At 41.3% G+C, this 26,682-nt stretch overlaps 1 protein-coding gene across 3 annotated transcripts in view; it reads right to left on the bottom strand.

Annotated features, from left to right (window-relative positions):
- Positions 1-238: 238 nt before the first annotated feature.
- Positions 239-26,682, bottom strand: part of LOC147193658 (seizure protein 6-like) — a 76,207-nt gene continuing 49,763 nt past the window's right edge. Inside the window, exons 4-18 of one of the 3 annotated variants that reach the window (XR_015103086.1) lie at positions 23,879-24,071; positions 16,786-16,971; positions 15,721-15,889; positions 14,343-14,509; positions 14,071-14,265; positions 13,066-13,204; positions 5,600-5,796; positions 4,153-4,347; positions 3,438-3,629; positions 2,714-2,908; positions 2,505-2,543; positions 2,286-2,394; positions 2,095-2,191; positions 1,599-1,679; positions 239-835 (exon numbers count right to left, since the gene is read on the bottom strand). Coding sequence is in view for 2 of the 3 variants with exons in the window: in XM_086131306.1 (XP_085987432.1) it covers positions 2,035-2,191; positions 2,286-2,394; positions 2,505-2,543; positions 2,714-2,908; positions 3,438-3,629; positions 4,153-4,347; positions 5,600-5,796; positions 13,066-13,204; positions 14,071-14,265; positions 14,343-14,509; positions 15,721-15,889; positions 16,786-16,971; positions 23,879-24,071 (2,133 nt within the window). In the remaining variant the exon portion in view is untranslated. The other 2 variants (XM_086131307.1, XM_086131306.1) reach the window with 2 other exon arrangements.

A 26,682-nucleotide genomic window follows, 5' to 3' on the forward strand; every position in this document is an offset into this window, starting at 1 on the left:
TGCCTACAGTACTGTACTAAATAAGGCTATTGTTTTTGTGAAACGTGTAAATCCAGAAGAAACCGTAAATTACATGATCATATTCTCTCTTTTTTTTTTTTAACCAGTGAATGCACTCTTGCTCAAATCCATGTAATTAATAATGTTAAGTAATGTAACTGGATGTATACCATGCGTTGTTGTTGCATGACGAGGTTCAGTAAGATTTCTCTGGTTGAAGTGAGGAACCAGACACATGTATTGGACAGGCATTTTATTTACAAAGAGCAGATTCAGACACGCAGACAAAATACAGTCATATCGGCAAGTTGACAGAAAGCTAGATGATAGGAATTTGTACGGAACAGATTTCAACAAAAGCCCCCTTTTTTCCCCACAAGGTCTGCTACTCAGTTAGGGCATTAAAAATACAGAAAAAAACAAGTGATCACCTTCTCTCATAAGCAATTTAGTTTATAAAAATATCACCATGGTGATCCACAGATTCACAGAGTCGACCTTGGAAAGACATATTTACAATATCCTCAAAGGAAAAGACGAACAGTGCAGAGGGAGATCCCAAAAGGCAAAGCTTGAGCAATTCAAGGTCTCTAAATTGACACCTCTTAATCTTTTTTTTTCGTTAATCCTATAAAGACCAGACACACAAATCAGTCAAAGGGCAGTTGATATAATCTGTGAAACATTTTTATACATGTTTGTACAGCATACAAAGTATCTGTCTTTATTTGTAATATACAAAGGCGAAGTTATATGCCAGCCAGATGCGTATTTCGGATAAATCTGTATGTGCCACCGTGCTCACATTTGAGGAAAGACCATTCGGCTTTGGTACCTAAAATACAACCAAACATTATCACAAACAGAATTCCAAATCAATACACAAATGCTGTTGATAGCTTGATTATTTGCTTGAATTGCAAGTTATATCATCTTTGTTTTGCAAACGTGACATTAGACTCCACAGGAAGCAGTATTGTGATCAATTATTACATGTATCAGTGGCTTTTGCTATGATTCTGACACATAAGGGCCAACATTAAATTCACTTTGGTGCTGACTTTAATCGGTACACCTGCACAATATGGATGGACTGCAGTTTGAAGCACCTGGACCCACAACGAGAAAATAAATCAATCAAACCTGTCCAGTTTTGGATACATCTTATGAATTGGCTCTTACTAAACTGTGCAGGTGAACCTAATAAAGCAGCTACGGAGTGGAAAAAAAATCTTCTTAAACCAGCTGTAGTTATCATATTTCACATAGCTACTGAATAGACTGTAACTTCTACATTCCAAAATATTATGTGTATTTTGCAGGGATATTAGTAGTTTTTTAAATAAGCGGTATTATTCAAAACAAAACCATTTTGAAGATATTGGTCAGTATTTTATGTGGATCATACAGCTGTGTTTCTCTGAATGGAGACATGACGTTACCCAGGAGTAGTTTAAGCATTCTGAAGCTGCCATAATGTATTCCTCAAGAAGATAATGAAACGGTGTGACAGGTTGGAAGAGGTAGTCAAAATGGTGGTCTGGTGGCCATGGTGACAGTGAGTTAGATGTGCTCTCAGCAACGGCCGGAGATCTCACCTCATAGTTGTTGTGAAGTGGCGCCAATGTGAACAGTATGACAGGCTGACAGATTTAGTATCTAGAATGTGCCTGCCAGTGCTGAAGGAGAAGAGGAAAGAATTGGAGGGGATGTTTTATAACCATCTTGTCAACAAAATGCATTCTGCAGTGATGGTGAAATCATGGAGACAAATGGAGTGATGCATTTAAAAATAATGGAGGGGAAAAAATGGTGTCATTTGAGGACCAACGCTGTTGGGTGGGGGGATGGGGGGCCTCTTTGGATCAAATACAAAAATGAATCAGTGCTAAGTTTTCATTCTTCATCTTATGGAGCTCCATGTTCTCCATTGTCTGCTGCCGATGGAAAATGGTGATGGAAGAGGAGTTATGGGTCCCCTCTTGTGGTGAAATATGAGATGACAACAAGATGGCCAGCCAGACGAGGGACGATTCAGGACAGCACGCTGGTGTTTTGTGAGTCCACGGCTTGCACGGTCATAACTGTACTTACTCCTCTGTCATAAACCGGGTTGTCGAAGGCGGACTCCTCTGCCACGTTGTCATACGGCGGCGATGACGTTGGCATGCTGATAGACTTCCCTTGGAATCTGAAAAACAGGTGGGCGGGGGGCACACGCGGCATCATGAAATGTGTATTCGTTCTCAAAGGTCACACAAAAAACGTTGTGTGCAACTGCTTACTTTGCAGCACAAACATAGATCCCAAGGACCACCGCCATGATAATTGCCATTGGAAAAAAGACAGCGAGGGTAATATTGGTTCCCTCAATGCCATAATTGGTATTGGCAACTGTGGGGTCAGAAGAGGCACACACAAAAAAACAACAACATTATTTCTACAAAATCTTACAAAAATAATACTGATGCATTGTTGTTGCCATATTCGAAAGTATAACTCACCGTCCAGCCTGTGTTCATTCACATATCGACTCGAGGAAGCTGCAAAGAGACAATGAGTGTTCGGTCCTTTTTGTTGGTGTTACACAAAGCTCACGTCACACTTGAGCACTAAACTATATCTTGTTTTGTTTTGGGTTTTTTTGCAGCAAGGAAATCAATAGCTCATGGACTTGTGAGCTTTAAAAGCATTCGATACCCGCGCTCTTTACCTCGACAAGCCGGTGGCGTGCTGTTCCACTGTGACGGGTGTCCGGGGATGCAGTAAATTGTGGCCTCGCCCTGCAGCTCGTAGCCTGGGTGGCAGGAGAAGGTCAGCATCTCGCCAGCTTGGTAAAAAGCCTTTTCAGAACTTTGTGCACTGGTGGAGGGGCCACCGGGGTTCCTGCATGGCTCGTACTTTTCGGCTGAAGACAGAAACATTTGTACGTACGGATGTGGTTCATAGCCAGAGATAGTGGGGGGAGATCATGTTGGTGTGTGCGTTCCAGAGCAAGACTTGGAGGGGCCAGTTGACTTTAGTTACAAGTCGGGGGCAGTCACTGTAAGACTTTGATTCACAACAAAAGTACTTCCGTTTTGGAGGACAGTTAAACTAACCTAAGTCTGTTCTATGCAAATGTTGAGAGAGGTCAATCAATAATGGATCATTAGGAGTTGAAGGCTTACCGGTAGTAAATCTGAGCTGGATGTTCTCATTGACTGCGAATCGCAGGTCTTGAAAAGCGATAAATAATAGACTGTGCTTCATAGCAAGCGTTTTTGCCAGCTGACATGAAGTTGAAGGTTAGACCACTAAAAATCAGGCATTGGTTGAACTTTAACTTAAATGTACAAACTCATACTTTATCCTTTGTGAAAAAGAGATTTGCATCAGTAAAGAAAACACAAATAAAAACCAAAAACAGACCGACCTATATTTAGTGTATGACTTACGAAGACACTTGGGCAGCCGGTCACTCCACTTGGGTTTGGCCGAGTCTCGGTTGTAGCAGGTAAGGACGCTGCTGCCCGACAGAATGTAACCTTTGTTACAGAAAAACTGTACTGAAGATCCAACGGCAAAGCGGGTGCCTGTGTTCACTCGATGACTGTGCTGCACATTTCCCGGGTCCTGACATGTCATCACTGGTGTATGGGGGAGGGAAAAAAAAGGAATGTACCTGTATTAATAGGTATCTCTTAACACTGAATGTTTGTGTTTTTCGTTGGAGTAGCACATGGTGCTATAAATCTAAGAACGTAATAGCTTGTCAATCGGGAGAGCTCTTGCTCCTTTTTGCCAACATAGCATGTGTTGTATAGTATACGCTAGTATTATTTCTCAAATGTATGTCTTTGATTGGGTCAAAATCACTGCCAAGTTACAAGAAAAAAAACATGATAATTGGAAAAGGAATTTTTACTGATGTAACCTCAGCCTTAGATCAGATATAATTTAAAATCGCTACAATTGCTCTTCTGATGTAGATTGTATCCGATCCAGGGTACTTTGGCTGCCTTGTGTTGGATAGAATTATAAATTAATAGAGTTCTTGTCCCGACAATGAAAAACAATCCCTGAGCAGACGGATGACTTGTGGTGTCAAACAATAGCTCGGCAGACATTGTGATGAGATTCATTACATGATGGTGACATGTTGTTCCTCACCTTCCTGACATCTTGGCACATCGCCGCTCCAACTGAGATCCCATTGGCACATGAGGATCTCGGAGCCCACCATTTCAAAACCGGGGTAGCACTGATATGTGACGACGGTGCCGTGGATGAGGTCAGGGTGGGATGTGCTCTTCCATCCGTTGGTGATTTCGGGCAATTCGGAGCAGGTGTCGTTCCTCGGCACCTCTGTGGATATTGGTGATGAAATAGGCAGTGTGCCAGGTGGATAATGAGGAATTGTGTGAATGCTGAGATCTTGATGTCGAGGGTACACAAACACGGCTGAGTACAAATACAAGCATTCCCACACATTCTGATTAATACCGTACTGGCCCGAATATAAGACGGTGTTTTTTGCATTGAAATAAGACTGAAAAAGTGGGGGTCGTCTTATATTCGGGGTCCAGACGTTATACCCATTCACGACGCTAGATGGTGCCAAATATCATTGAAGCGAATGCTGAACTTGACTCCAGAGGCCAAAGTGAACCCCTGTCACGAAGAATAAAAATAAAAATAGCAGTAGAAGGAAGAAGAAAAATAAAAAATAGCGGTAAGAAAGAAAAGAGAAGAAAATAAGAGAAGAGATAACAGAAAATGGGGAAACGTAGCGACAATCTGGAGAAAAGTGGGTCGAAGATCGGCCAGGTTCACCGGCAGCTGAGGAGAAGTTATGATGTAATTTACATTTCAAAAACCAGAAGCCATTCATTTACAAATGTGATTGCACTTTAGTTTACATATTTAAATGTTCAGATATTAAGATTTGAATGAGGCAAAATAACATGTTTTTTCTCTCAAATATATTGTTATAATCATTTGTTTCAGATGTACTGTCATATTTTCTCTATAAAAATTAATTTGGTGTTCAAAAAGTCTTTTTTCAAACTTGAGGTATATATTATAATCAGGGCCGTCTTATATTCGGGCCAATACGGTAGTAGGAGAAAATGTCGTAACGTTTCGTTGTTTTTTCGGATATAGGTGTGGTAGTGTATATATATATATATATATATATATATATATACAAGCGACGGGTGGTTCTTGAAGGATGAAAAAAAACAACAACTCATGTCATGGCAAGGGATACAAATGCAATTTTCTGTGAACAAAACATTCTTGTTTTGGGAAGCAGATGTAAACAAAGGCTTGAGATGTTCGCCGGCAGGAAAGCAGCAGGCAGCTTTGTTGATACACAATGGCACAACAGCACATGGCAAAGAACACAAAGCATCCGCAAAGCAAGTGGCAATTAAGTGTACCCAATCATTGTGTTCCTGTTTGTCTCTGTTATCGAATGCAGCGCACCTGCGATGCGCCAGACAAACAAAAGGCTACGGCAAAGGAACAACAATGCAACAAGAGTAATGCCCAAATTGTTCTTTTCTAAATTGCTTGTAAACGACTTTGGATTTTCTCTTGCATATTTCATTCTTACCAAAGAAGTGGATCACAAAGCCGTTGTTGTAGCCATAGATATTGGTGGCAGGGTCGGATTGAAACTGTATGGTGACATCCGCCATGGATGTGTAGAGCTTGAAGTGAGGACGTTTGCCGCCGTATTGGCCAAGAATGTTCGCTGAAAGGTCATCACCATCGTAGAAGGTTAGTAGGTCATTTTTCCCCAAGTTGAGTCTACAATGCACATGGAAATGACGATTATTTCTCCATACAAACTCTGCCGCCCATTTTATACTCACATTAATAATGTTTTTTTTTAAAATATTATGAATCCATTTTGGAGCAATCTGTTCATAATTTATGAACCACTCCCTATATTGCTTACATGATCCAAGGTCATGAGGAATTAAAGTCTATCCCAGTGAACTTGGGGCAAAAAACGGACTACATTCTGGAGTCAATCACAGAGCACATACGGTAGAGACGGACAACCATTCTTACTTGTAATCACATCGTCACTGAGTGGGAACTGAACCCACGCTGACTGCACACAAGTCAGGCAGGTATGCCACTTTCAATCAAAGACTGTCTAAAACACTGTGATGAAACGAAAACGCAGACATGGGTGTGACGCCCTTGCGATCGTGTGAATGTCAACAGCGGAAGCAGAGCTGCATTGAGTTGTTGGATCGGATTAGCTTTAGCTAACAATGTTACTTGCTGAGAAGCAGCACATACTTGATTGCACGGTCACGTTGTTGACACCTTGGTGGTGGTTTGATGATGCGTCCATGCATCACAGTCGGTTAAATAAAGTGCCTCATCTAACACAGGTGTCAAAGTCAAGGCCCGGGGGCCAGATCTGGCCCGCCACATCATTTTATGTGGCCGATGAAAGCAAATCAAGCATGTCAATTTCCATGATGCTTGCTAAAGTCTGAACCAAATTTTCAAAATGTCATATGTCATCCACAATAACAGTCATCATTCTTGACTCCTGATTTTAAAACTAGTTGTGCGCTGTGTATGTAATATCTGCAGGTGATTAAACATTCATATGGTTTCCCAAAATTCATAACGGCGCTCCAAGGGAAACCGTAACTACTATGTGACCCGCGACAATAATGACTTTGACACCCCTGTTCTATAAGTAAAAAATGGGTTTGGTGTCATTATAGCTGCTTGCTTTTTTTTTCCACAATCCATGCTTTGTTGCCACAAGTAGTAGCTGCTCTAGTTGCAGCCTGACACCAGGGCTCCAACCCCGGTCGTCACAATAATGGAAGCTGAAACCATAGTTGGTCCAAAAGTGCACTGCACATACAGTCTCTCATTTCAATTCATGTTACCATGTGCATGCTGTTCGAAGTGATGAAGCAGTTTTTCTTCATAAACAATTGTACAAAAGGTTAGGCATGGTATTACTTGCGAAACTATCATAATATTTCAACTGTTTTGAGAGGTCTTCTTTTTGATGTAATTTATTCCAGGCATCTGTTCAGGGGAAGCACAAATTGTGCTCTGCTGAATATTTTATTTTTCGTTTTCATTTTGTTATCACGGATGATGGTGACGTCAACGCTTACTTATCAGTTGAAATTAAAATATCACAAGTTGAATAAATTGGAAGAATATGTCCAGTCTTCATTGGTCAAGTTTAATGAGAAGCTTTTCATGATGTGTGTTTTTGTTGACTTTGTTTCGATTGGATTTACTTTAGATTTTTTGTTTTTTTCCATCCTATGTTTTGTTTGCTCGTTTGGTTTTCGTCTCCACCTGTTCTTGTTAGCCCTGTTCAGCCAATCAGTTCGCTCCAGCCACTCCAGGTGCTCCTGATTGTCTCGTTAGTTTTCTTGGATTTAGCTGCCTGGTTTGGTTCAGTCTGATTTCTGTTGTCAAAATGTCACCTCGCTGCAGCCATGTCATGTTTAATGTGCCCTGATTGTTTAGTTATTTTAAATGTAGGTTTTAATGGGAGGGAGTACTTGTGAATTTTGTGTCTAGATTTTTCGCTGAAACTTGACTGTCTTTTTATGAAGGAATAATTTCGGCTGAGTCCTCCATGTTTTGCCTGCCACCAACTCCAACATGCAAACACTCTGACAACGAATACATCTTTGGGCTATGAAACAAAAGCAAAGGATCATTGCGATCATTGTGGAGTTACTTTCAAGTTACCAGTGGCTAGTCCTCCATAAGGTGACTCTAAAAGTTTACCTCTATGTTCAGTTGATGTAAATAAATCACCAGTGTGACACAGCATGTGGCACACATAAATCAGTGGCTTGAACACAGATGGTCAGACTTATTGTGTGTCCTCCTTGAGTGCAAATCCTTAATTAGGTCACATATTGTTATTGCTTATAACTTTGTACGAGGACCGAATAGCTGAGTGGTTGGTGATGTGAGTCAAACGATTAACACCAAGTGGGATAGTGAGAAGGAAGCAAATGGACTCCACACATTTCTATTCATAACCTCACCCGCGCTCTTTCTCATCTCCTTCCAGAACACCACACACACCTCTGCCAAAAATCAACAGGAAGCACAGCTTCAGCTTTATTCAACCATGTTAGGGAACAATTCCATCGTGACAAAAAACCCCCCAACTAAAAACGACTTCACATTACGTGTCCTCCCAGTATTCTAATGCCGCTTACGGAGAAGACCTGCACCAGTATATCTCTTGAGAAGAACAAGTCAATTATTTGCATACAGTATGGATGTGAATATCCCAAGGCATAAGGTCAAACTAAAAATAAATTAATAACACTTGCGAAAAAATGTCAAGTATCCCAGCAGGTAAATGATAAAAAAAATAGCAAGAACAATATATCAGCCAACTTGAAACACAAAACGGATGTCCAGCACAATGGAAACATCTTTTGGAGAGGGAGAACTACATTATATCAACAATGAATATTTGCTGACGAGTACCCGTGATTTGAAACGATAACGATGCCAACTTAGAGTAAACGGGAACGAATATGTTATGCTAATTGTCTTTCATGGCCGTGCCGCACTCAGTTTCTTCTATTCGATTGTCTCAGTTGTGTCTTTGGATTCACGGCACAGCTTGAAAAAGACCTGTCGTGTATTAAGGCTTACTTTATTCAATCAATATTGATCATGTGATATTGTTCCATCTGCATTTCTCCACACCTCCGCGCTTCACATTTCAGTGCAGGCTTGCGTGTGCACAATGGAATCAACCCCCTTATCAACCCCCAAAGGCCTCACACCAAATCAGACCACCCCAGACAAAGTGTATCTTGCAGTTAACCATCTTATCTACCATGACTGGTTTCAGCCTCGGATTTTCAAACGTGGCAGGGTCATTTTTCTTTGATCAGTTCTTGTCCATTTTCTTCACATTCGCATGTGTACCAAAATATTGTTTTTAGCATTTAAGCATCACTTCATTCAATCTCCTTCATTCATTTAGAGCAACAAGGTCTCTTAATTGAACCTTTTTACACGTTAAATCATTTGAATGATGCCCCTGTCATTGTCATGGCAACCCCAGATCACCTACTTGAGTTGTCTAAAATATTCGTGAACCAAACCTCACATTGCGATTTTATTTCACGAGATAAAATAATGGGCCTCATCTGCAACACAATACTGTTACCGTCAATCTATTTCTGCACAAAAGTGTACAGGAACTGATCCGGGCCCCACCTGCTACCACCACTATTCACTAAATATTGATACATTATAAAATAAATAGTCATTCTTAGTCACATTCTCATTTTTACATGATGTTGATCTCTACGAATCAATGAGGATTACCAAGTGGAGTATTTTCTTCATCAAGATTTAAGTGTTTTGTTTCTGAGCAGTCGATAGTAAATGGTCCTTAATTTTGCTTTGTCAGTTCAAACAAATTGGTCAAAATTTCCACACCGGTATGCGCAACCACAGCTAAACTTTACTTTCAAACTTTCTTCAGTTTTCCTCCAGCTTTTGTCTTTTTTTGGAATTCTATCATGACAAAACAATAGTTACAACAAACCTCTCATCGAGAAGCTTTCAGAGGACAAAGACACAAATAACAACGGCACCGTTTTTGTCATCTGCCCTGACATTTTGATAACTCTTTAAATTGTCACCTTTAGTCAGACAAAACACTGTCATCTCGGTGTTCCGATTCCAAAAACAACACAGACACAAGCTGGGATGACAAAGTGCCCTTCATCCAAGACTTGAACATCACTTAGTCGTGAAACAGTACCAGCCGATGAACTGAACTGGCTTCATGATAGCAACCGGGCATTATCCTGACTGATACCCGTTTTGACCCCAGTTCTGTGGTACAAAACCAAATTTTTAAAAGGCTTGCATTCTGTCTTCAACGGTGCACGTGGTTTCACATGTTTAGCTCGAGGGGTCTTTTTTGAAAAAGAAAAATCTATTTTTGAATAACAATGGCATCTCCATTAGCCTTTTGAATCTGACATGCCAAGTCCAAAGAGTCCGCATTATCCTCAGAAATTTTTTTTTTAAATTGCAATTATTCTCATATTTGACAACTAAATTGCTGGCGTCAATTCTAAACGAAGCTTGCACATTACAACGCAGTGGTGCCGGCCTCCACATGAGGGCTCCCCAAACCTAAAATGTGCAACAAAAAAAAAACGTTTATAACAGCTTTACATTGTGTAATACAGTACTGTGAAACATTTTCTTAAACCCTCGTGCAGGTGCGGATCAGCTGCAACCTCTCCGTCTGCCGTCATGCTAATTAGTGAGGAGCCCAGCCCTCCTGTTTGGCCTAAATTAATCAGTCCTCATTATGCACGCTGTTCCTCTGTCATTTCCAGCACAACAAGCATGGTGATGAATGATAATATGGAAAATGTTCTCATTAATGTGGGGAGGTGTGGAACAGTTACAACCCCTCCACCCACCACTCTCATTTTAATAATGAGACAGCACTCATTCACAAGAGCTTTTTGTCAAGTCAACACGTGTGACAGAAGCAAACAAATTTGACGAAAAATAAAATAAATAAAAATGTCGCCTCATAATTTTCTCCTATTGTAGAGATAAGCAAATGCAGTTAAGGCCAAGCATCGCCAACCTTGTGTACTCTGTATGGAAATCAGCTCCCTTTCATATCTAACTTAATTACTTTTTGGATTTTTTTTTTCTTCCCCACCAAGGTGAAGTAGTTGACTTTGAATTCGATATTAATCAGTCGTAATCACAGCATTTCTAGCTGAATGAAAATCAAGCCTCTTTGAAGTCATCTGAGTTGTAAATAAAATATTATCTTGCAATGTACATTTGATCTGGGGGACAGATAAGGAGAAAATTATTGACAATAGTCTTTCTGTTCACTGGAAATAAAAAGTGAAGAAACGAGAAATCCACAACGGCCCTTTGTGTGTGTGGAGTTTGCTAATTATCTGATATTCTGGCTTTTTTTCATATTATAAAAACATTGCATGGTAGGTTATATGAACAGTATAAATTGCCCATAATTGTAAATGCTTGCCAGTCTATATATGATCTGTAATTGTCTGGCGACCAGTGAAAGGTGTTGAGGCCTACATTAGCTAGGACAGGGTCCAACTCACCCGCGACCCAAATGGATGGATACAAGTTTTAATTGTGTTTATGCTGTGTATACATTTGGCTGGTGTTCCTGCCCACTCATCAAGCATGAAATTAAACCAATAAGTAAATCTGTTGTTGGTTAACTATTTCCGAAAATGCGTCTATAAGCCAGTTCTGAATTTTTCACTGAGCAGCCATCATCATGTGCTGCGACACAAACGGCGTGTCATGTCACAGTGCCATGCACAAGGTGGGCATTTGCAGCAACCCTTGAATAGAAAAAAAGTTCAATTCAACAGCGTGGTGACATCAAAAGGTACATCCAGAAGGTGAGAAGCTGGTAGAGGGATTTCAGAGGGCCAGCAGCAAAATACCACCTTGCAAGAAAAGTTGCATTGTTTTAGTCCTGGCTGCTATCCAAGCGCTTCCAAATACAGGCAAGCTTGCCACGGGGCACTATTGTTTGCGCACAGTGCGTGTTCTAATGTCGAGCTAACTTCTCTTAATTTGGCGGCAGAGTAATAAAATACAATATAATTGATGCTTTTTGTTATTTCTCCTCAGAGTAGCCACTAGCATAATTTCAAAGCCCTCGCACTGCCCTGGTCATCATATTACAAAAGTTACACCCGGCATTGTGCAGGCGGGTTGAACAATTGCTCATTTGCATGATATATAACCAACCTCTGCCCAAATTAAATGTTTTCTCCTGGTGCTAGACGGTATGCTGTAATTCTCTGTCCATTTTCTAGTTTGACCAAAGAATGTCAGAAAACGTTTATCATGAATTAGGGCGAATTAGGGCTGAGACCCTCAGCATTTGAGTTAAGAGCCATCCGCTCTATCATCCGAGCCAAGCTGCCCGGATTCACTTGGACGTGTAATTATACTCCTGAAACAAAACTGAAACTAACATTTGGAAGCGAGACGATTTGTAGACCTTATCAAAAGGCTGTGAAGATATTCACTGAGATTTATGTATCCTGAAGTAGATTTGTACCAAAGATGCACGTTTTGTTTGACAAATGTGAATATATAGATCTTTGTAGTATGCAGGAATGTATAGATAAAGTCGATGCAATGCGGAACACAATCACATAAATGCTTAAATGCACATGTGGCTAGCATGCCCAATAACCAACAATAGCGTCTATTCGAGATTGTCTGCGAGTCAATTTTTCTAACGCCTGCGGCAGCATTCCCACTGGTTTAAGTTTAACCTCCCTGTGCCCTCGTGTGTGCAAGTGCTTCAGGCAATAACATCATCACTTATACAAAAAAAAAAAAATGGCATATAAGGCTGCACGAAAGGAGAATCATTCCGATGAAAAATCACTTGTTTTTTTTTTTTTCTTTGCTTGTGGAGTGCAGGGATGTTTTACGATGTGGTCTTTAAACACTGTTTGGTAATATCTCAATGAGGGGGGGGGGGGAATATGTATTGGTGGGAACGTTATTCCAAGAGTAATAGGTGAAGGAGGAACGGTGTGCGACCGTGCTGGCGTGCACGTCTAATGTTGACATCTGGGTGCACGTGTGTTGAGTTCCAGTTGGGAGGGCTGGATAAGTGGCTCAGGGTAGTTCACTGCCAGAGCATATTCATTTCAAAGCCAACTCGGAGACACACCAGGGAAGTGAGAACAGGAAGGCTTACTGGCTAATCTGGTCGGAGAACGAGCTGGAAGCGAGGCAGAATGCTTAATGTGGAGGATGGAGAGGGAAAAAAAAAATCTAATTAGCGACTGCAACTACAGAATCACATTCCCATGTGCCTGTCATAGTGTGTTGGTGTGAGTGTGGGGGGGGGGGGAGAAAGTGAGGCGGAAGAGATGGCATGCGCTTTTGTACAGAGATGCCGCATTTCATGTTGCGAGGTCAGCGTGACCTCGGAGACCTCGATGTGTGAGTTTTCCACTCGCACACCTGGGTGCAGTGCCTTACACTTGAATATCGAGCATGATCCGCTTGTCCTCTTCCACATGGATGCCCCAGATGCAGTCCTGCCCCTTGTCGTAGGCCTCGGGCCAATTAGGAGACAACACCACGCCGGCAGAGTCGGTAATCTCGCCGCTGCAAACAGCTGCAACACCAAGACAGACAAAGCTTTAAAAAAAAAAAAAAAAGCATGAATACCGTAGTTGATGTCAAACACGGAATTGTATGTCGTGTCAAATCAATTTGAAAAACATCAAAAACGCTGACTTCTCATCGAGAAGTAAATTTCAATTTAGTATGGGACGGTAAAAAAAAAAAAGGTTTACCAAAGACAATCCATTTGTATCAATTCGTACTACACTAACGCACCCACAATAGTAAAAACATTGATAAAAATTGTGCTATTTGTAAAGGCGCTTTCTTTATTATAGGTATTGAATCACAGTGTACATGTACATGAACATAAAACACAAGAAATACACAGGTAGGCTTATTCACGAGGGGGAAAAAAAACATTTTAGTAGTAAACGAAAGGGTGACTGTGGCCTGGGGGGTCGGGCGGGCGGGGCCTTTTTTTTTTCTCATTTTCTCAGACTGAGCTTCACGGGAGAGCTTTTCAATTTTGCTGAGTTGCGAAATCAGCATGCAGCCTACACCGGCTTGCGATAAGGTCAGCGTGTTGTGTGTGTGTGTGTGTGTGTGTGTGTGTGTGTGTGTGTGTGTAGATTGAGAAAGCACATCTTATGGTGTGGTTTTGTGTAGCAGCAAAAAAAAAAAAAAAAAAGAAGATAAAACCCTCTGCAATCTCTTCGAGAACAAATTTAGTTCAAATGAACAAGACTTTCTATTAAAAAGTACTTTCCCAATAGTCTGTATATTAAGATTCTTTTTGATATTCCTTTAAATCCTGCAAAGACGTCTCACAAAATGAAAGCTTTGGGTCATCCAGTCAATCGTATGGAATTTAATTGCCTCAGAATGAGTCAAAAAAGGTTAAATCCGATAGCTCACCCCTGCAGGCTGGCTCGGTCTCATTCCACTGAGCATTTTCGGCGTCCACGCACTCGATGACCACAGAGCCTTGCTCCAACGTGTAGCCGGGATCACACGAGAACTCCACCACAGCCCCGACACTATATGCGGAGTCACTGCTGCTGAAATTGCCGTACTTCACAAAAGGTTCATAGCACATTCCTTTCGTAAAAGCTAAGGGAGGAAAAAAAAAATCACAGTGACATGAGTATGCAACTGCTTCCCCGGCAAACTGCACAATATAAGCTTGCCTTCATATCTGATGGCTGCACCAGTGGAGGTCAGCGTTCCGTCCGTGGTAAACTCGACAAACAGATAACGCCCTGTGCTCAGCACTCCCTCGATGGGCAAATACTCGACCTCATAGGAGTCATACACTGGAGGGGAGTCAATATTGTTGCCGTTCTTAATCAGCAGTCTAAAAAAAAAAAGGGGAGCAATGATGAAAATAGAGCCAAGTTACCCTTGAGTTTTAAGAGATGCATAAAAGATACGCAGCGATGAAAACTGCAAATAACGTTGTCTGCCACCTCCAAATGAGGTGAACGGTCATGTGTGTGATGAGAGCAATTTATGCTTCCACCGTCTCACTTCTCTCTGCCGTCCTGTAATATTCGCAAGATTGAACATGGAGGTGTGAAAGAAACCCGCTGACCTCTTACATGAGCCCTCCATGTGTTTTGCTTTTGCGTTATTTTGCTTTTTTGGGTGATTACTTTTCATACGCCATCATAGGAATGGCTTGGGGATGCATGGAGTAAGAATGGGAAAGAAATGGATTGCAACAGAGAAAAGTGAGACATGTAGGATATGTTCTGGCTGCCATTACACAATGGTTAAAATGGACTCAATATAATAATAATAAGTAGCTCACTTTTTGCCATTACAGTGATCCCTCACTCTAACGCGGGTCACTTTCCGTGGCTTTGCTGTTTCACAGATTTTTTTTAGTGCAGTTTTTTAAAATGCTTTTAACCCTTTAAATCAGAACGCATCGGTGGTGCCGCGTGTCGACAGTACAGTATTTCCAAAAACTATTCTAGTTATTTGTTGAAAACCTTTTCTTTGTAATTGGGCATGAAAACAGGTTTTGGTCTTTGATTTCATTGTATATATAGTTTAGTATTGTATAATAACTGTAAAAAAAAAATTAAGTTCATTACTTCACGGATTTCACTTATCACTGGTTCTTTTTGGAATGTAACCCCCGCGATAAACGAGGGATTACTGTATTGTGCTCAAACCCAAACAGTGCCTGATTATAAAAAAAAAATTGTTTTATTGGCTTTTTGGTGCCAAGAACTAAGCTGAAGTGAGAGTGAGGAGCTTCATTTAGGTAGGCCAGCATGCTTTCTAGAAATAACTAAATGTAGTTCTTTGCCACCGTTTTCAGGCATTAAAAATCTTTTGTGGGAGCACAGATTTTCACCCTTGGCAGTAGGTCTCAGTCCCTATAAAATTGTAATGTGAGCTATATGAAGACTTTACACCCAAAAAAAGTCCTTCAAAGGATTGCCTTCAATTTGGCCATTTTTCTCAGAAAATCATGTGCAATGTGATTTAAGGACCAGATGCCAACTCACTTTTCATTTCAAAGTGTGTACGGGTGTGTGTGCGCGCTTTATCCACCTGTCGTCGTCCTCTGCCAGAGCCACCTTCTCAAAATGAATGTGTAGCCGTTGGTCTTCAGGGGCCTCCAGGACCCAGTGGCATGTCAGGTTGTTGCTGTAGTTGCCAGGAAATCCAGGGGAAACAATGCGACCATAGGTGGCATTTTTGATCATTCCGCCACAGGATGCTGTATGAGGGTGTAGGTCGGAAGATGGTGGGGGGGAGACCAAATGAGCAACAGTAATCACACAAACTGGGAAGTGAGAGGGAAAAGTCTTTGGAAAGACAGCATGGCGCTCCAGCAGACTAGTCCACATTAAAAAGTTTGTGGAGAATGGAGGACTCTGTGCGAGAGACTTGTTAAAAATGGCATGAGCGGTGGCATTATCAGTTCAGAGCAGCTGTACGCGGGCATGGAGTAAGTCTGGATTTGGTAGATGAGCATTTTACCATCAGGACAGGGAAAGTCATGCAACCGGGTTCTAATTAAGGCAGCCAGGTGCTAAGCGCCCCCAGACAATAACTGTCTGCGCTGCTAATCGTACAAAAACACATTCATCTGGCCCCGGATTGTACAGTCATCAACCCAGTCGAAAACAACCTAGCCAACATCTTTTGTTAATCAGAATCATTTGTTCTCTTAAGAGAAAATATGCTAATAAGATGGACTTTCACAAAAAAGCAACTCGGTGTTTTTAAAATGAATTGTGACTCATTTGAATGAAATATAATGTAACAGAAGAATGTAGCGTGGATTTGCTTTCACAAAAGTATGCAAGTGAGCTTTTATATTGCAGCGGTTTAGTTTAGTCTATTATCATACTTTCGAGGGTATGTAGTGGTACAGTTGTCTGACTTCGGTGCATGCAACGTGGGTTCAGTGGTGGTGTGGATGTGTGGGAATTGTCTGTTTCGACATATGCCCGATATGACTGACTGGTGACCAGCGAAGGGTGAAGTCCACTTTTCTTTCAGAATCAACTGGAATAAGCTCCAGCTCCCTGTGACCCCCGAACCAGTTCAGCGATGCAGAAAATGATTTTATATGCACTGCATTTTCCAACCACTATTGCTTTGTCTTACCAATGCATTGAGGCTCCTTGCCGCTCCAGTAGGGTGTGGTGGCGTTGCGGCAGGTGAGCATTTTGAGACCTTTCAACCTGTAGCCGGTGAAACAGTTGAAGTAAGCTTCTCCACCTGCGTAAAGGTGCGTCACGGAGACTTCTCCACCAGCCGGCTCTTTGGGGAATGAACAGCTCAGCACAAAGGCTAACGAAAGGCAGAACACAGACAACATATTTGGATCTTGTCATCTTTTGGGCCTTTCGGGTGTCGTCACGTGCGTAGAATGAACTGAATAAGGCACGGTGCCGAAACCCAACGTATTTTAATCCGGAAACACTGACAAAAGTTGCGCTGGCAAAAAATGTACTGTATTGGCCCGAATATAAGACGGTGTTTTTTGCATTGAAATAAGACTGAAAAAGTGGTGGTCGTCTTACATTTGGGATCTAGACGTTATACACGTTCACGACGCTAGATGGCGGCAGATGTAATTGAAGCGAATGCTGAACTTGACTCCCAAGGCCAAAGTGAACCCCTGTCCCGAAGAATAAAAATTTAAATAGCGGTAAAACGAAGAAGAAAAAAAATAGCGGTAAGAAAGAAAAGAGAAGAAAATAAGAAGAGATAACAGAAAATGGAGAAACGTAGTGACAATTTAGAGAAAAGTGGGTCGAAGATCGGCCAGGTTAACCGGCAGCTGAGGAGAACTTATGATGCAATATACATTTCAAAAACCAGAAGCATTCATTTACGAATGTGATTACACTTTAGATTTCAATGAGGCAAAATAACATGCTCTTTCTCTCAAATATATCGTTATAACCATTTGTTTCAGATGTACCGTAATTATTTTCTGTATAAAAATTAATTTGGTGTTCAAAGTCTTTTTTTCAAACTTGAGTCTTGAAATAGAGGGGGTCGTCTTAAAATCAGGGCCGATACGGTATATTCAACCAAAAAAAACTCAACAAAATAACCCAAAAAATGCATAATTATAATAATAATTTGAGTTTTTGTTTGTACAGAGTAAGGCTATTTTAATCAGGCAATCCCTTAAAACATGCATACAAATGCTTCCATTGTGATTCCACACACAGTCAGAGCATGAAAAACCGCTTGCTTCTGAATGACGACAATACAACAATCTAAATCCTGATGGTTGAACATCATTACGAGCTTATAACGTGATACTTGGAAGACGGATGACCAGCGTATGTTGCCACGGTTGTGGTTACAGCTGGTTAAAATCAATGTCCCAAGACTGGATTGCCCCTGTTTGAATTAAACGAGTAGCACGCAATAGGACAAAGCTCTCTCATGGAAACCAAGTTTAATGGAAGCTATTAAACAACCCCTCTTCTTGTCTAATAACCACACGGTTCTACCTCATTAGGGTAGGCCTTTTAATGACAGCACTACAACTTTTAAACTTCCTGGAAATGTGGGAGCACCATAACAAGTAAACATAATTAGACTCACTAAGGCTTCGTACAATAAAAGCTATTGCGTAGCAAGCAAAATTACAGAAATAGTTTCAACGTTTCAACTTTGCACATACTTTCAGGACAGCAACTTTCTGCTTAATGAGCTGTCCCCAAAGCTTCAATGATAGCTCAGATAATGGTGACCTAAAGCAAATATTGAAAGATAACGACATAAATGCTCTCCTAAAGGTTGGAAACAGCGGAACTTCTAAACTTCATGGTCATTAAGTTGCAACTCACAATTAAAGTAAGTCCATTGTATATAAGTTAAAAAAAAAACATGTTTTCGTGTCCATATGAAAAAGAGACAAATATCATGCGCAAAGTGTATTTCGGACAACATTAATTAATTGGGAAGAAAATGAAATTTGTAAAAAAGTATCCTCCACTTATAAGTTATGATTAGTAGTATGACATATGCATGTATAAAAAGCAGAGTTAGGCAACTTAAATGCTGGCGTGGGGCCGCAATTTCTCATTAGCGTTACTGGAGGGCACATAAGACCACACACATATGTATGCATGATTTTAAATGATGTGATATTGATCAATTTATAATGTGCATCACATTCAAGCTCAATCCGATCGTCGTATTTACATGTTTGCACTGAGATGTTTTCCAATTATTAGACTGGTGGATTCTGAGAAATGATGCACCCCCCCCCCCCCCCCACACATATACACACACACACACACACATACAAAAATGCAAATTGGAGTCCACACCGATTTACTGTATGAGGAAACCTGAATCTTGATAAACTGCCACCTGAATCGCATTTGGTTGCCTGCATTGCATTTCATCCATGAGGAGGATGATTGCTAAACTGCACAAAAGACCGTTTTCTTCTCAGACACTCATTTAGGAGATGAAAACTTTACTTTATGAGACATATAACTTGGTACTAAACATGCCCATGACTGAAATTAACCCCAAGGGAAAATAGGCGCAAGTACCTAATGGCCATAAACTGCTTGTAATACTGCCCCCATCCCTTGTTTTAATTTAATGACTTATGTTTTTCCTTAACACAAGCCATTGCTTTCCCGCCACTAATGAAACTACAAGCACCCCCCACCCCCGCCCCACCCGCAAATCGGCAAGCCACGGGGACGAGGCGCACTGCCCTTGGGTCATCCATTCAATTCCTCGTTTATCACTAGCTCCAATGAACCTAGTTATTGCTATTATCTTAGAAGCATTTACATCCCTATTGAGCGTGCAGTGGAAGAGCCGTGGGCAAAACTTGTCGAGCCAATTCCAGAAGTATTAAATTCTGTGCTGCTTCCATTCCGCTAGATGCCGGGCCATAAAGTCTGATTATTTAGCTATTACAAATAATAGCTGCACTGCACGGGCTGCCTGAAGATGAGCCGGTGGAACGGGTGGGCCACAGGAAACGGAAGGAAGGGTTAACTTTTCAAGTTGTCAATTGTTTTAAGGGGATGTGGATGAATCATATCACGCTCACCAAAGATCAGCCTTCATTCCCCAAGATATCGGAATTAATCTTTGCCTCTTGGGTTAAAAATGTGATGCACAGATTATTTCTTAAATGATGGAAAAATACGATGGCTTTCATCATTGGTCTACCTGATTATTCAATATAAAAGCATTTGAACCAGCGGATTAGAAAATGGATGGATGGATGGATATGCTTACATGTTGGTAATGTGGTTGTAAGGGAACTTTTAAAAAGACATTTCTCATTTTTAAAATGATTACAGCAATCCAAAGAGTTTTACTGCCCCGTGTAAAGCGGAATAATGACTCACATGAACTTCGGGCAGGGTGACACATAGTTGAGAGCATGTGGGGTAAACTACTGTCGGTGTCCTGATGATGAGGTGGAGGCAATGTAAGCAAAAATGTGTTTGCATTGAAATAAAGCACAATTGTGTTGTTACAAGTAGTCAAATGTTATTCAAGTGATTAAACTGGCCAACTTGAAATTTTACGGTCGGCTTAATGCTCATTTACTCTGATCTCATCACTTGTCAGTTTAGTGTATACTTCACACAATGAGTTGTGAAGAAAATCACCGCCAATGGCATATTTAGTGGGCTATGAATTTTAAAAACTTTTAAAGTATGGTTCCATAAATTATTCTCCTTGAGCCATATTCCCCAATGCGCAGAAGAGGGAGAAGGCGCAGTGTTGCACTCTTTTTCTGGCTGCACGCATTCTCTCATCGACTTACGTTTCTCATTAACGTGCCCTTATGCCAGATATGCGCTCTGAAAGCATCAACTCTAAGATGGTGGGGTTCACTGTCTAATCAATCATTCTGGGTGTTCTCCCATTAATTTAGGCGCATTTCCTCACAAGTGCATCGGAGGTCCTGGTAAGTCAAGTGCAAAGGCGGGAAGTGAAACGCCATTCTGGAGTTTGGATGAAGTTACATTATACATGAACTAATAGCATTGCCAAAGACGCTCCCAGAAAGCTGCTGAATGGCAACGTGTACGCATACATTGATTTGAAAGGCTCAATATAAGAGATCAAATGGAAGAATTGAAGAGTGACAACGGAGCAAAAATTTGCGGAGCATATAATCAGACCCCCCCCCCCCCCCCCACACACACACACACACACACACTCTGTTGAATACCTTCCAACGGGCAATGTAATAATGTAATAGGACTCTATGATTATTTGTGATTGATTGTGACTGGCTTTGAGCATCAGCGAACAATCAGACGCGGCGGAAATGTGCATGGCAATAGCCAATAAGAGTCCAGCTTTTTGAAACGAAAAGTACAAGAAACAAGAAGTAAAACAATGACAGAATGCGCAGCTGATGGACAGCTGTGACTTTATTTTTCCAGCGTGAAATTATTTTGCCAAGCTTATTCCTCACCGTTGCATGTGTGGCAACGTGGCATATATGCAAGGCTGAGTCCTCCAAAACAGGCAACATAACAATTCTGTTGAATCATTTCAACAAGTAACACTCAAGCGATGATGTGGAAAGCAGCAAATGATTTCCAGTCGGCGAAAAACAGATGCATGTTTGAACCGGTCCCTGGTGCAAAAAAGGTTGGGGACCACTCATCTAAAGCATCATGGTCTGACTTGACAGCCTCCGCTATATTAGGCCTTTTTAGATTTAAAGTGGACTTTATCTTTGTCCCAGATTTCCATAAGATTCACAAGTTGAAAGAAAAATCAATGTTCCATGATTTACACAAAGCCTCCATTGTGAATGAAGCATGTTTTTTGGGGGAGGGGGGCTGGAGGGATGGCTGCAACTTTCCCAACTCACAGGTGTCTATTTTCAAATGTAACAAAATTATTACGTTCTGTATATTATCTAAAATTTTGATCAATTAAGCCTTTTTAAGGAAGTCGCTTGCACACACACGTTGAAATCTTCGCGGTCGAATAATGTTACAGAAGCATCCGTCGGTCGCAGGCAGTGCTGATGCTGAGGCAGATATTAATTACTCCGAGCTGAGACCAAACCTACACAAGTCCATCCGCCCGCTGATTCCATGCTTGTCCAATCTCATTTCTCACAGCCCATTATCAAGGACAAGGTGTCGCTGAGGCCGGGTTGGGGAGAGGAACGCAAATTGAAATATCTGCTGCGTCTCCAGTGTGTGCACCCCCGCCATTTAAAATCAGCTCAGCACAGTTTTCTTTCAGCTGTGGAGATTTGTTTTAAGTTCAAAGTAGAAATGCACCCACGGAAGCGCCGACCTCTGCCAAGGTTGAATGATCCTAATTTAGACCAACAGGATATTGTACCGATAGACCCACCTCACGATCCGGACGGCTCCCGGAGAAAATAAGGGATCCGCCGAAACAGGCCTCACAATAATGAGTAAAAACTCATTCCAGGATGTGCGCTTTTATCCAAATTTGCACAACAGGACATAACTTCTTGTCTCCAAAACATTCTCAATGCCGCAGTGTGAAATAATGAAGTACAAATACTTTTGTTACTGCACCCCAAGTCGAACTGAGCATTCGTTTTGACGACTTTTCATTTTTATCTCTTTCATTTGAAAACATTATAGATCACTCTTTGCTAAAATTGGGTTTGTTGCTTCTTTCAACCTGTGCAAATGATGACCTCTAATGGCGATAGAGAGGTGAAGTCAACCGCGGTTGAGCTCTTAATCGATTTGAGATCTTGAGGTCTTATATAAGGAGGGGAAAAACAGACAGTGACATGGAGGAGCATGAGCTAATGATCATTCACAACGGCAACAGATTTGTAAAAGCAAGAACTTGCCCCACATGCATGGCCTGATTGAGCAGAGGTGGGCAATTTTCTACCTTTTGCCAGTCCGCCATTAATTATTCTTCAGCGGCTTGGACACCCATCCGTCATCATCAGTCTGTCATTATTTCAAACTCTCATCGCCAGTGTGTCAGTCCGTCATGTTATTCAAACACAGTTTCCGTCATTGCTTCCATCAGTCAACATCACCGCTCGGCAAGTCCATCCGTTAAAACGAACAAAAAAAAAAAAAGAATTAATAGTCCAACACTCCAATTTGATTGAAGAGGTAAATTAAGATACACTGCAAACAACCATTCACACGAAAATGTATTTTATTGCACAGTGAGAACATGCAAAGAGAACCTCTCCACTGTGCGGCACACGTGCTAGCCACATGCCTAACCTAATAGCCCATTTCCAGGAAATATAGTGAGTTGAACACCAGGAAGCGATGGAGAACAACACTTCAATGGATTGTAACGTATTTTATAGTATAGTCATTTGCAAAGCAGTATCACATCTGCACTGACCCCTCAACGTTATCATCACGTCTGACCACACCGAGCAACAGACCACAACCGGCAGAGATGGGCTGATTTATTTCCCATTGGTGACAATGTTTGCACGATGCCTTTCATTTTAGAGCTGATGAAAGAGTTGCCATAATGCGGTGGAATGAATGTTTTGTTGACCAGCTCCGCCATCAACTCAAATCGATGGGGCATGTAATTGGCGGCCACTTTGTGCGATTGCTAAGATAAACAGAAATTGTTGTGGACATGGAAGATCAATGTCTCTCTCTCTCTCTCTCTCTCTCTCTCACACACTCGCACACACACACACACACACACACACTTGGCAAGCGGACGACAAATTTATGAGCCATCATATGTGCTGCCAGCGCATGCTAATGACTCATTCTAACAGGTTTTTCTTGCCCACTAGTTCTTATTTAAGCATTTTTAAAGCCTCATCCTGTGAAGTTTTAGTGTACTCAAGCCACATTGAGATTTTGCGGTCGCAACATTTGAAATTCATGAGTAATGAATTTTCTACTATCAATGTAACGTTGAATTTAGATTCAAAAAGGTAAACGACTGATATCCAGCAACAATGTCTTCTTTATGGCTGCAGAGGAAAGACCTGGGAAAAGAATTTTGTCATGATTGATCAGTAAGTGCAAATGTAGAATTTAAGAACAAAAGTGTTTGTTTGAACAGACTAAAACCGACGGCATAAATTATCGTGATATAGAAGTTAGTCAATGTGTTCCATCGCTTCTATGGGAAAATGTTTTGTCAGTGCCAAAATGAAATATCTTAGCCGTTTTAAATTCTATGCAGCTCAGAAATGAAATTTAAAAAACATGTTGACGAATGTAAATGATTGTCTCACCTTGGTAATGGAGCTGAAGGACCCCTGATTTGTGCTGTTGGTCGCTACGGAAACGGATGGAGATCTGGTTGCTCCGACTGCGTAGCACAAGACCTCTTATCAAGACTGACTCATTGGCCAGAACAAAGGCTTCTCGGCCACCCGTGTCCTCCACTGTCACTTGCTTCCCCTCTGACATACTTGCATTCACAACCTAAAATAAACCACAGAACATGGTTACACAGAAAACGTTTTGCTTTGCTTTATCTCAGTGTTGCACAATTGAAGCATTCACATTGACAATTGCCTGAGTCACTTCTTAGTGTTTTGTCCTATTTGTCCCTTATGACTTATCAGTGACATGATCATATCTCAATTCCCTGATCTTTTATAATTGTAAAAAACATTTGGGACTATGATGGGGTTTTTTTCAGCATAAGAACAATTAGTAACTCATTCAAGTTGATTCGGGACTCACTCCTTCAAAACTAAACGAATAATGAATGCGGATTTTGGGTTCGAGATCTACTCTATACATGCAGTATGTTTCACATATATAGTAGTTTGCGTATATTCTATTTTCTTTATTGCATGGAAGGTTTTTAATTTCCATACATCCATCCATGTTCTAATCCGCTTATCCTCATGGGTTTTTAATTTAATGTACATAACTATTTTGATTATATGTTGTATTACACTCTCCCCCCGCCCCCAACACACGAATGCACACAACTGCCGTCTAGTAGAAAAATTCACAACATTCTTTGCCCGCCAATGGAGTCATTGTGAGCTCAGTTATGCTACCAAACTGCAAATATGTTGCGTGCCAAGTCGGAAGTGCGCTGGAGTGTTGTTAGTTACACAGTCTGAAAGAGCTGAGACAGCGGGCAGTGTGAGCACAACGCACAGGAGCAGCAAAAATAAAACTGAATGTGGTTTACGTTGACAAACTATCACTTGGGCTGATGGGGGTGGGGGGGGGGTGCTGACAATAAGTGCAGGCAAGCTAATGGACTCTTCCAGACTGAGTTTGGAGGTGACTTCTTCTGGTATTATCCATGAGGTCAGACACTTTGATTGATTCGATTTTTATCACAGGCCGCCATGACACTGCTCTGCACAGCTGCTTGTCTTCAAACCTCAAAGCGGGGACAACATTCAGTACGCCTTATTTTTACATTGTTTACCAAAGAAACTCAGGAGGTTTCTGATTGGTACCGTATTTTCCGCAGTATAAGGCGCACCGTCATTGAATGGCCGCATAGAATTAAAGCTACAATTGTGACCACGGTTGTATTATGCATGCACTAGATGCGGCTATGCTAAAGGGAATACAATGTAATACAGCTTTATTTATGTACAGCTTTCACAAATGCAACTGTCACAAAAAAATACTACATCCAAGAAATCAGAATATTGATCCATGTATAAGGCACATCAGATTATAAGGCGCACTGTCATCTTTTGAGAAAATTGAATGCTTTTAGGTGCGCCTTACAGTACGGGAAAATACGGTAAATAAAAAGCTTGAGTGAGTGAGTCTCTCAGTGTTTCATTTTCATTAAAACTTGGTATTCATGTTGCTGCTGTTATCCAGAATCATCTTTATTGGCCAAGTACGTAGAACACTCAAGGAATTTGTCTCCGGTACAATAGGCTACACTGGTATTGCAATAACAAGTAAGTACGATACACAAAGACATGACATACAAGTATCGAAAGACTTTCCGTAATGTAAGGCAACCATTGTGCAGCCGTGCCACCCAATGACAGCTGTGCAACAATGTTCAGAGTCATCGAGCAGAGATAAAGTGATCCATGGTGCAATAAAATTCTATGACGGTTGTGCAGTTGGTGCAGACAGTAACTCATAAGTGTATAAGTGGAAATTGCCAAACAATACCCACAGAAAAAGAGAACTTTTGCTGTCAGGAAATTCCAAAAGTATTTACAATAAGAATAAAAGCAAAAGTTGCGAGAAAAATAAATAGCCATGCTGCTGTGGAAATTTCGAGATTTATTGGCTTTGCTCCTAAATATAATCAGTTTGCCAGGACCGTCAATGTATCTGATCAATGAACGGGGACACAGCTGCCACAATAATTTATGTGACCTCTTCCCAATTGCTACGCTGCCCGTCATGGCCATCATCATTTATGAAACCATGTTGTTTGACCAGGTCAGACAGCCAGTTAGAAACAAATGGACCAAATGTTGCAGGCTTCAATGAAAGACTTCAATGAATGTATACTTGCAGAAAATGATTCAATGTAAAAAACAACTGATAAACCTGATATACAGTCAAACTGTTTAATTCTTGCCTGCTAAGCAGAGCCATTTTAAACATTTGACCAGTATATCCACAGTTTGATTCTGCTTTAAATGTTGGTCCATTTTAGTCTCATCCTGGGGTGATGAAATGCTCTCACATTCTGTCAACTATACATACAGTAAAACACGATATGAATGTGTGACCACTTGGTTTACACAACCAAGGGAAGCTTCTGAAGGACACAGGGGGGATGCAGCCAGCAGAGAACATTTGGACGGAGTCCCCGAGGGCCCTGTCATCTGTCACCTTCCCTGGGACCTGTCACTGCAGCCGGCAACAGCTGTCCTGCCTCAATTATGACTCATTGGCCATGTCGGGAGACATCACACTGCCCTAAATTCACCGGTACTGCAGCCAAACGGCCAGAGGGACAACTCTCTCGCTCACCTGTCCCTTCTCTTCCTTGGCTCACTGGTGTGTGAGCATGTGAATTCATATAGTCGTGCACATTTTCTTCTGCTTTTATTCAACATTATTAGTGGGGCCTGGGGCT

The sequence above is a fragment of the Hippocampus guttulatus genome, chromosome 15, assembly GCF_054856545.1.
Source record: "Hippocampus guttulatus isolate MCC_2025c chromosome 15, RoL_Hgut_1.0, whole genome shotgun sequence".
In the NCBI taxonomy this organism is placed as follows: Eukaryota; Metazoa; Chordata; class Actinopteri; order Syngnathiformes; family Syngnathidae; genus Hippocampus; species Hippocampus guttulatus.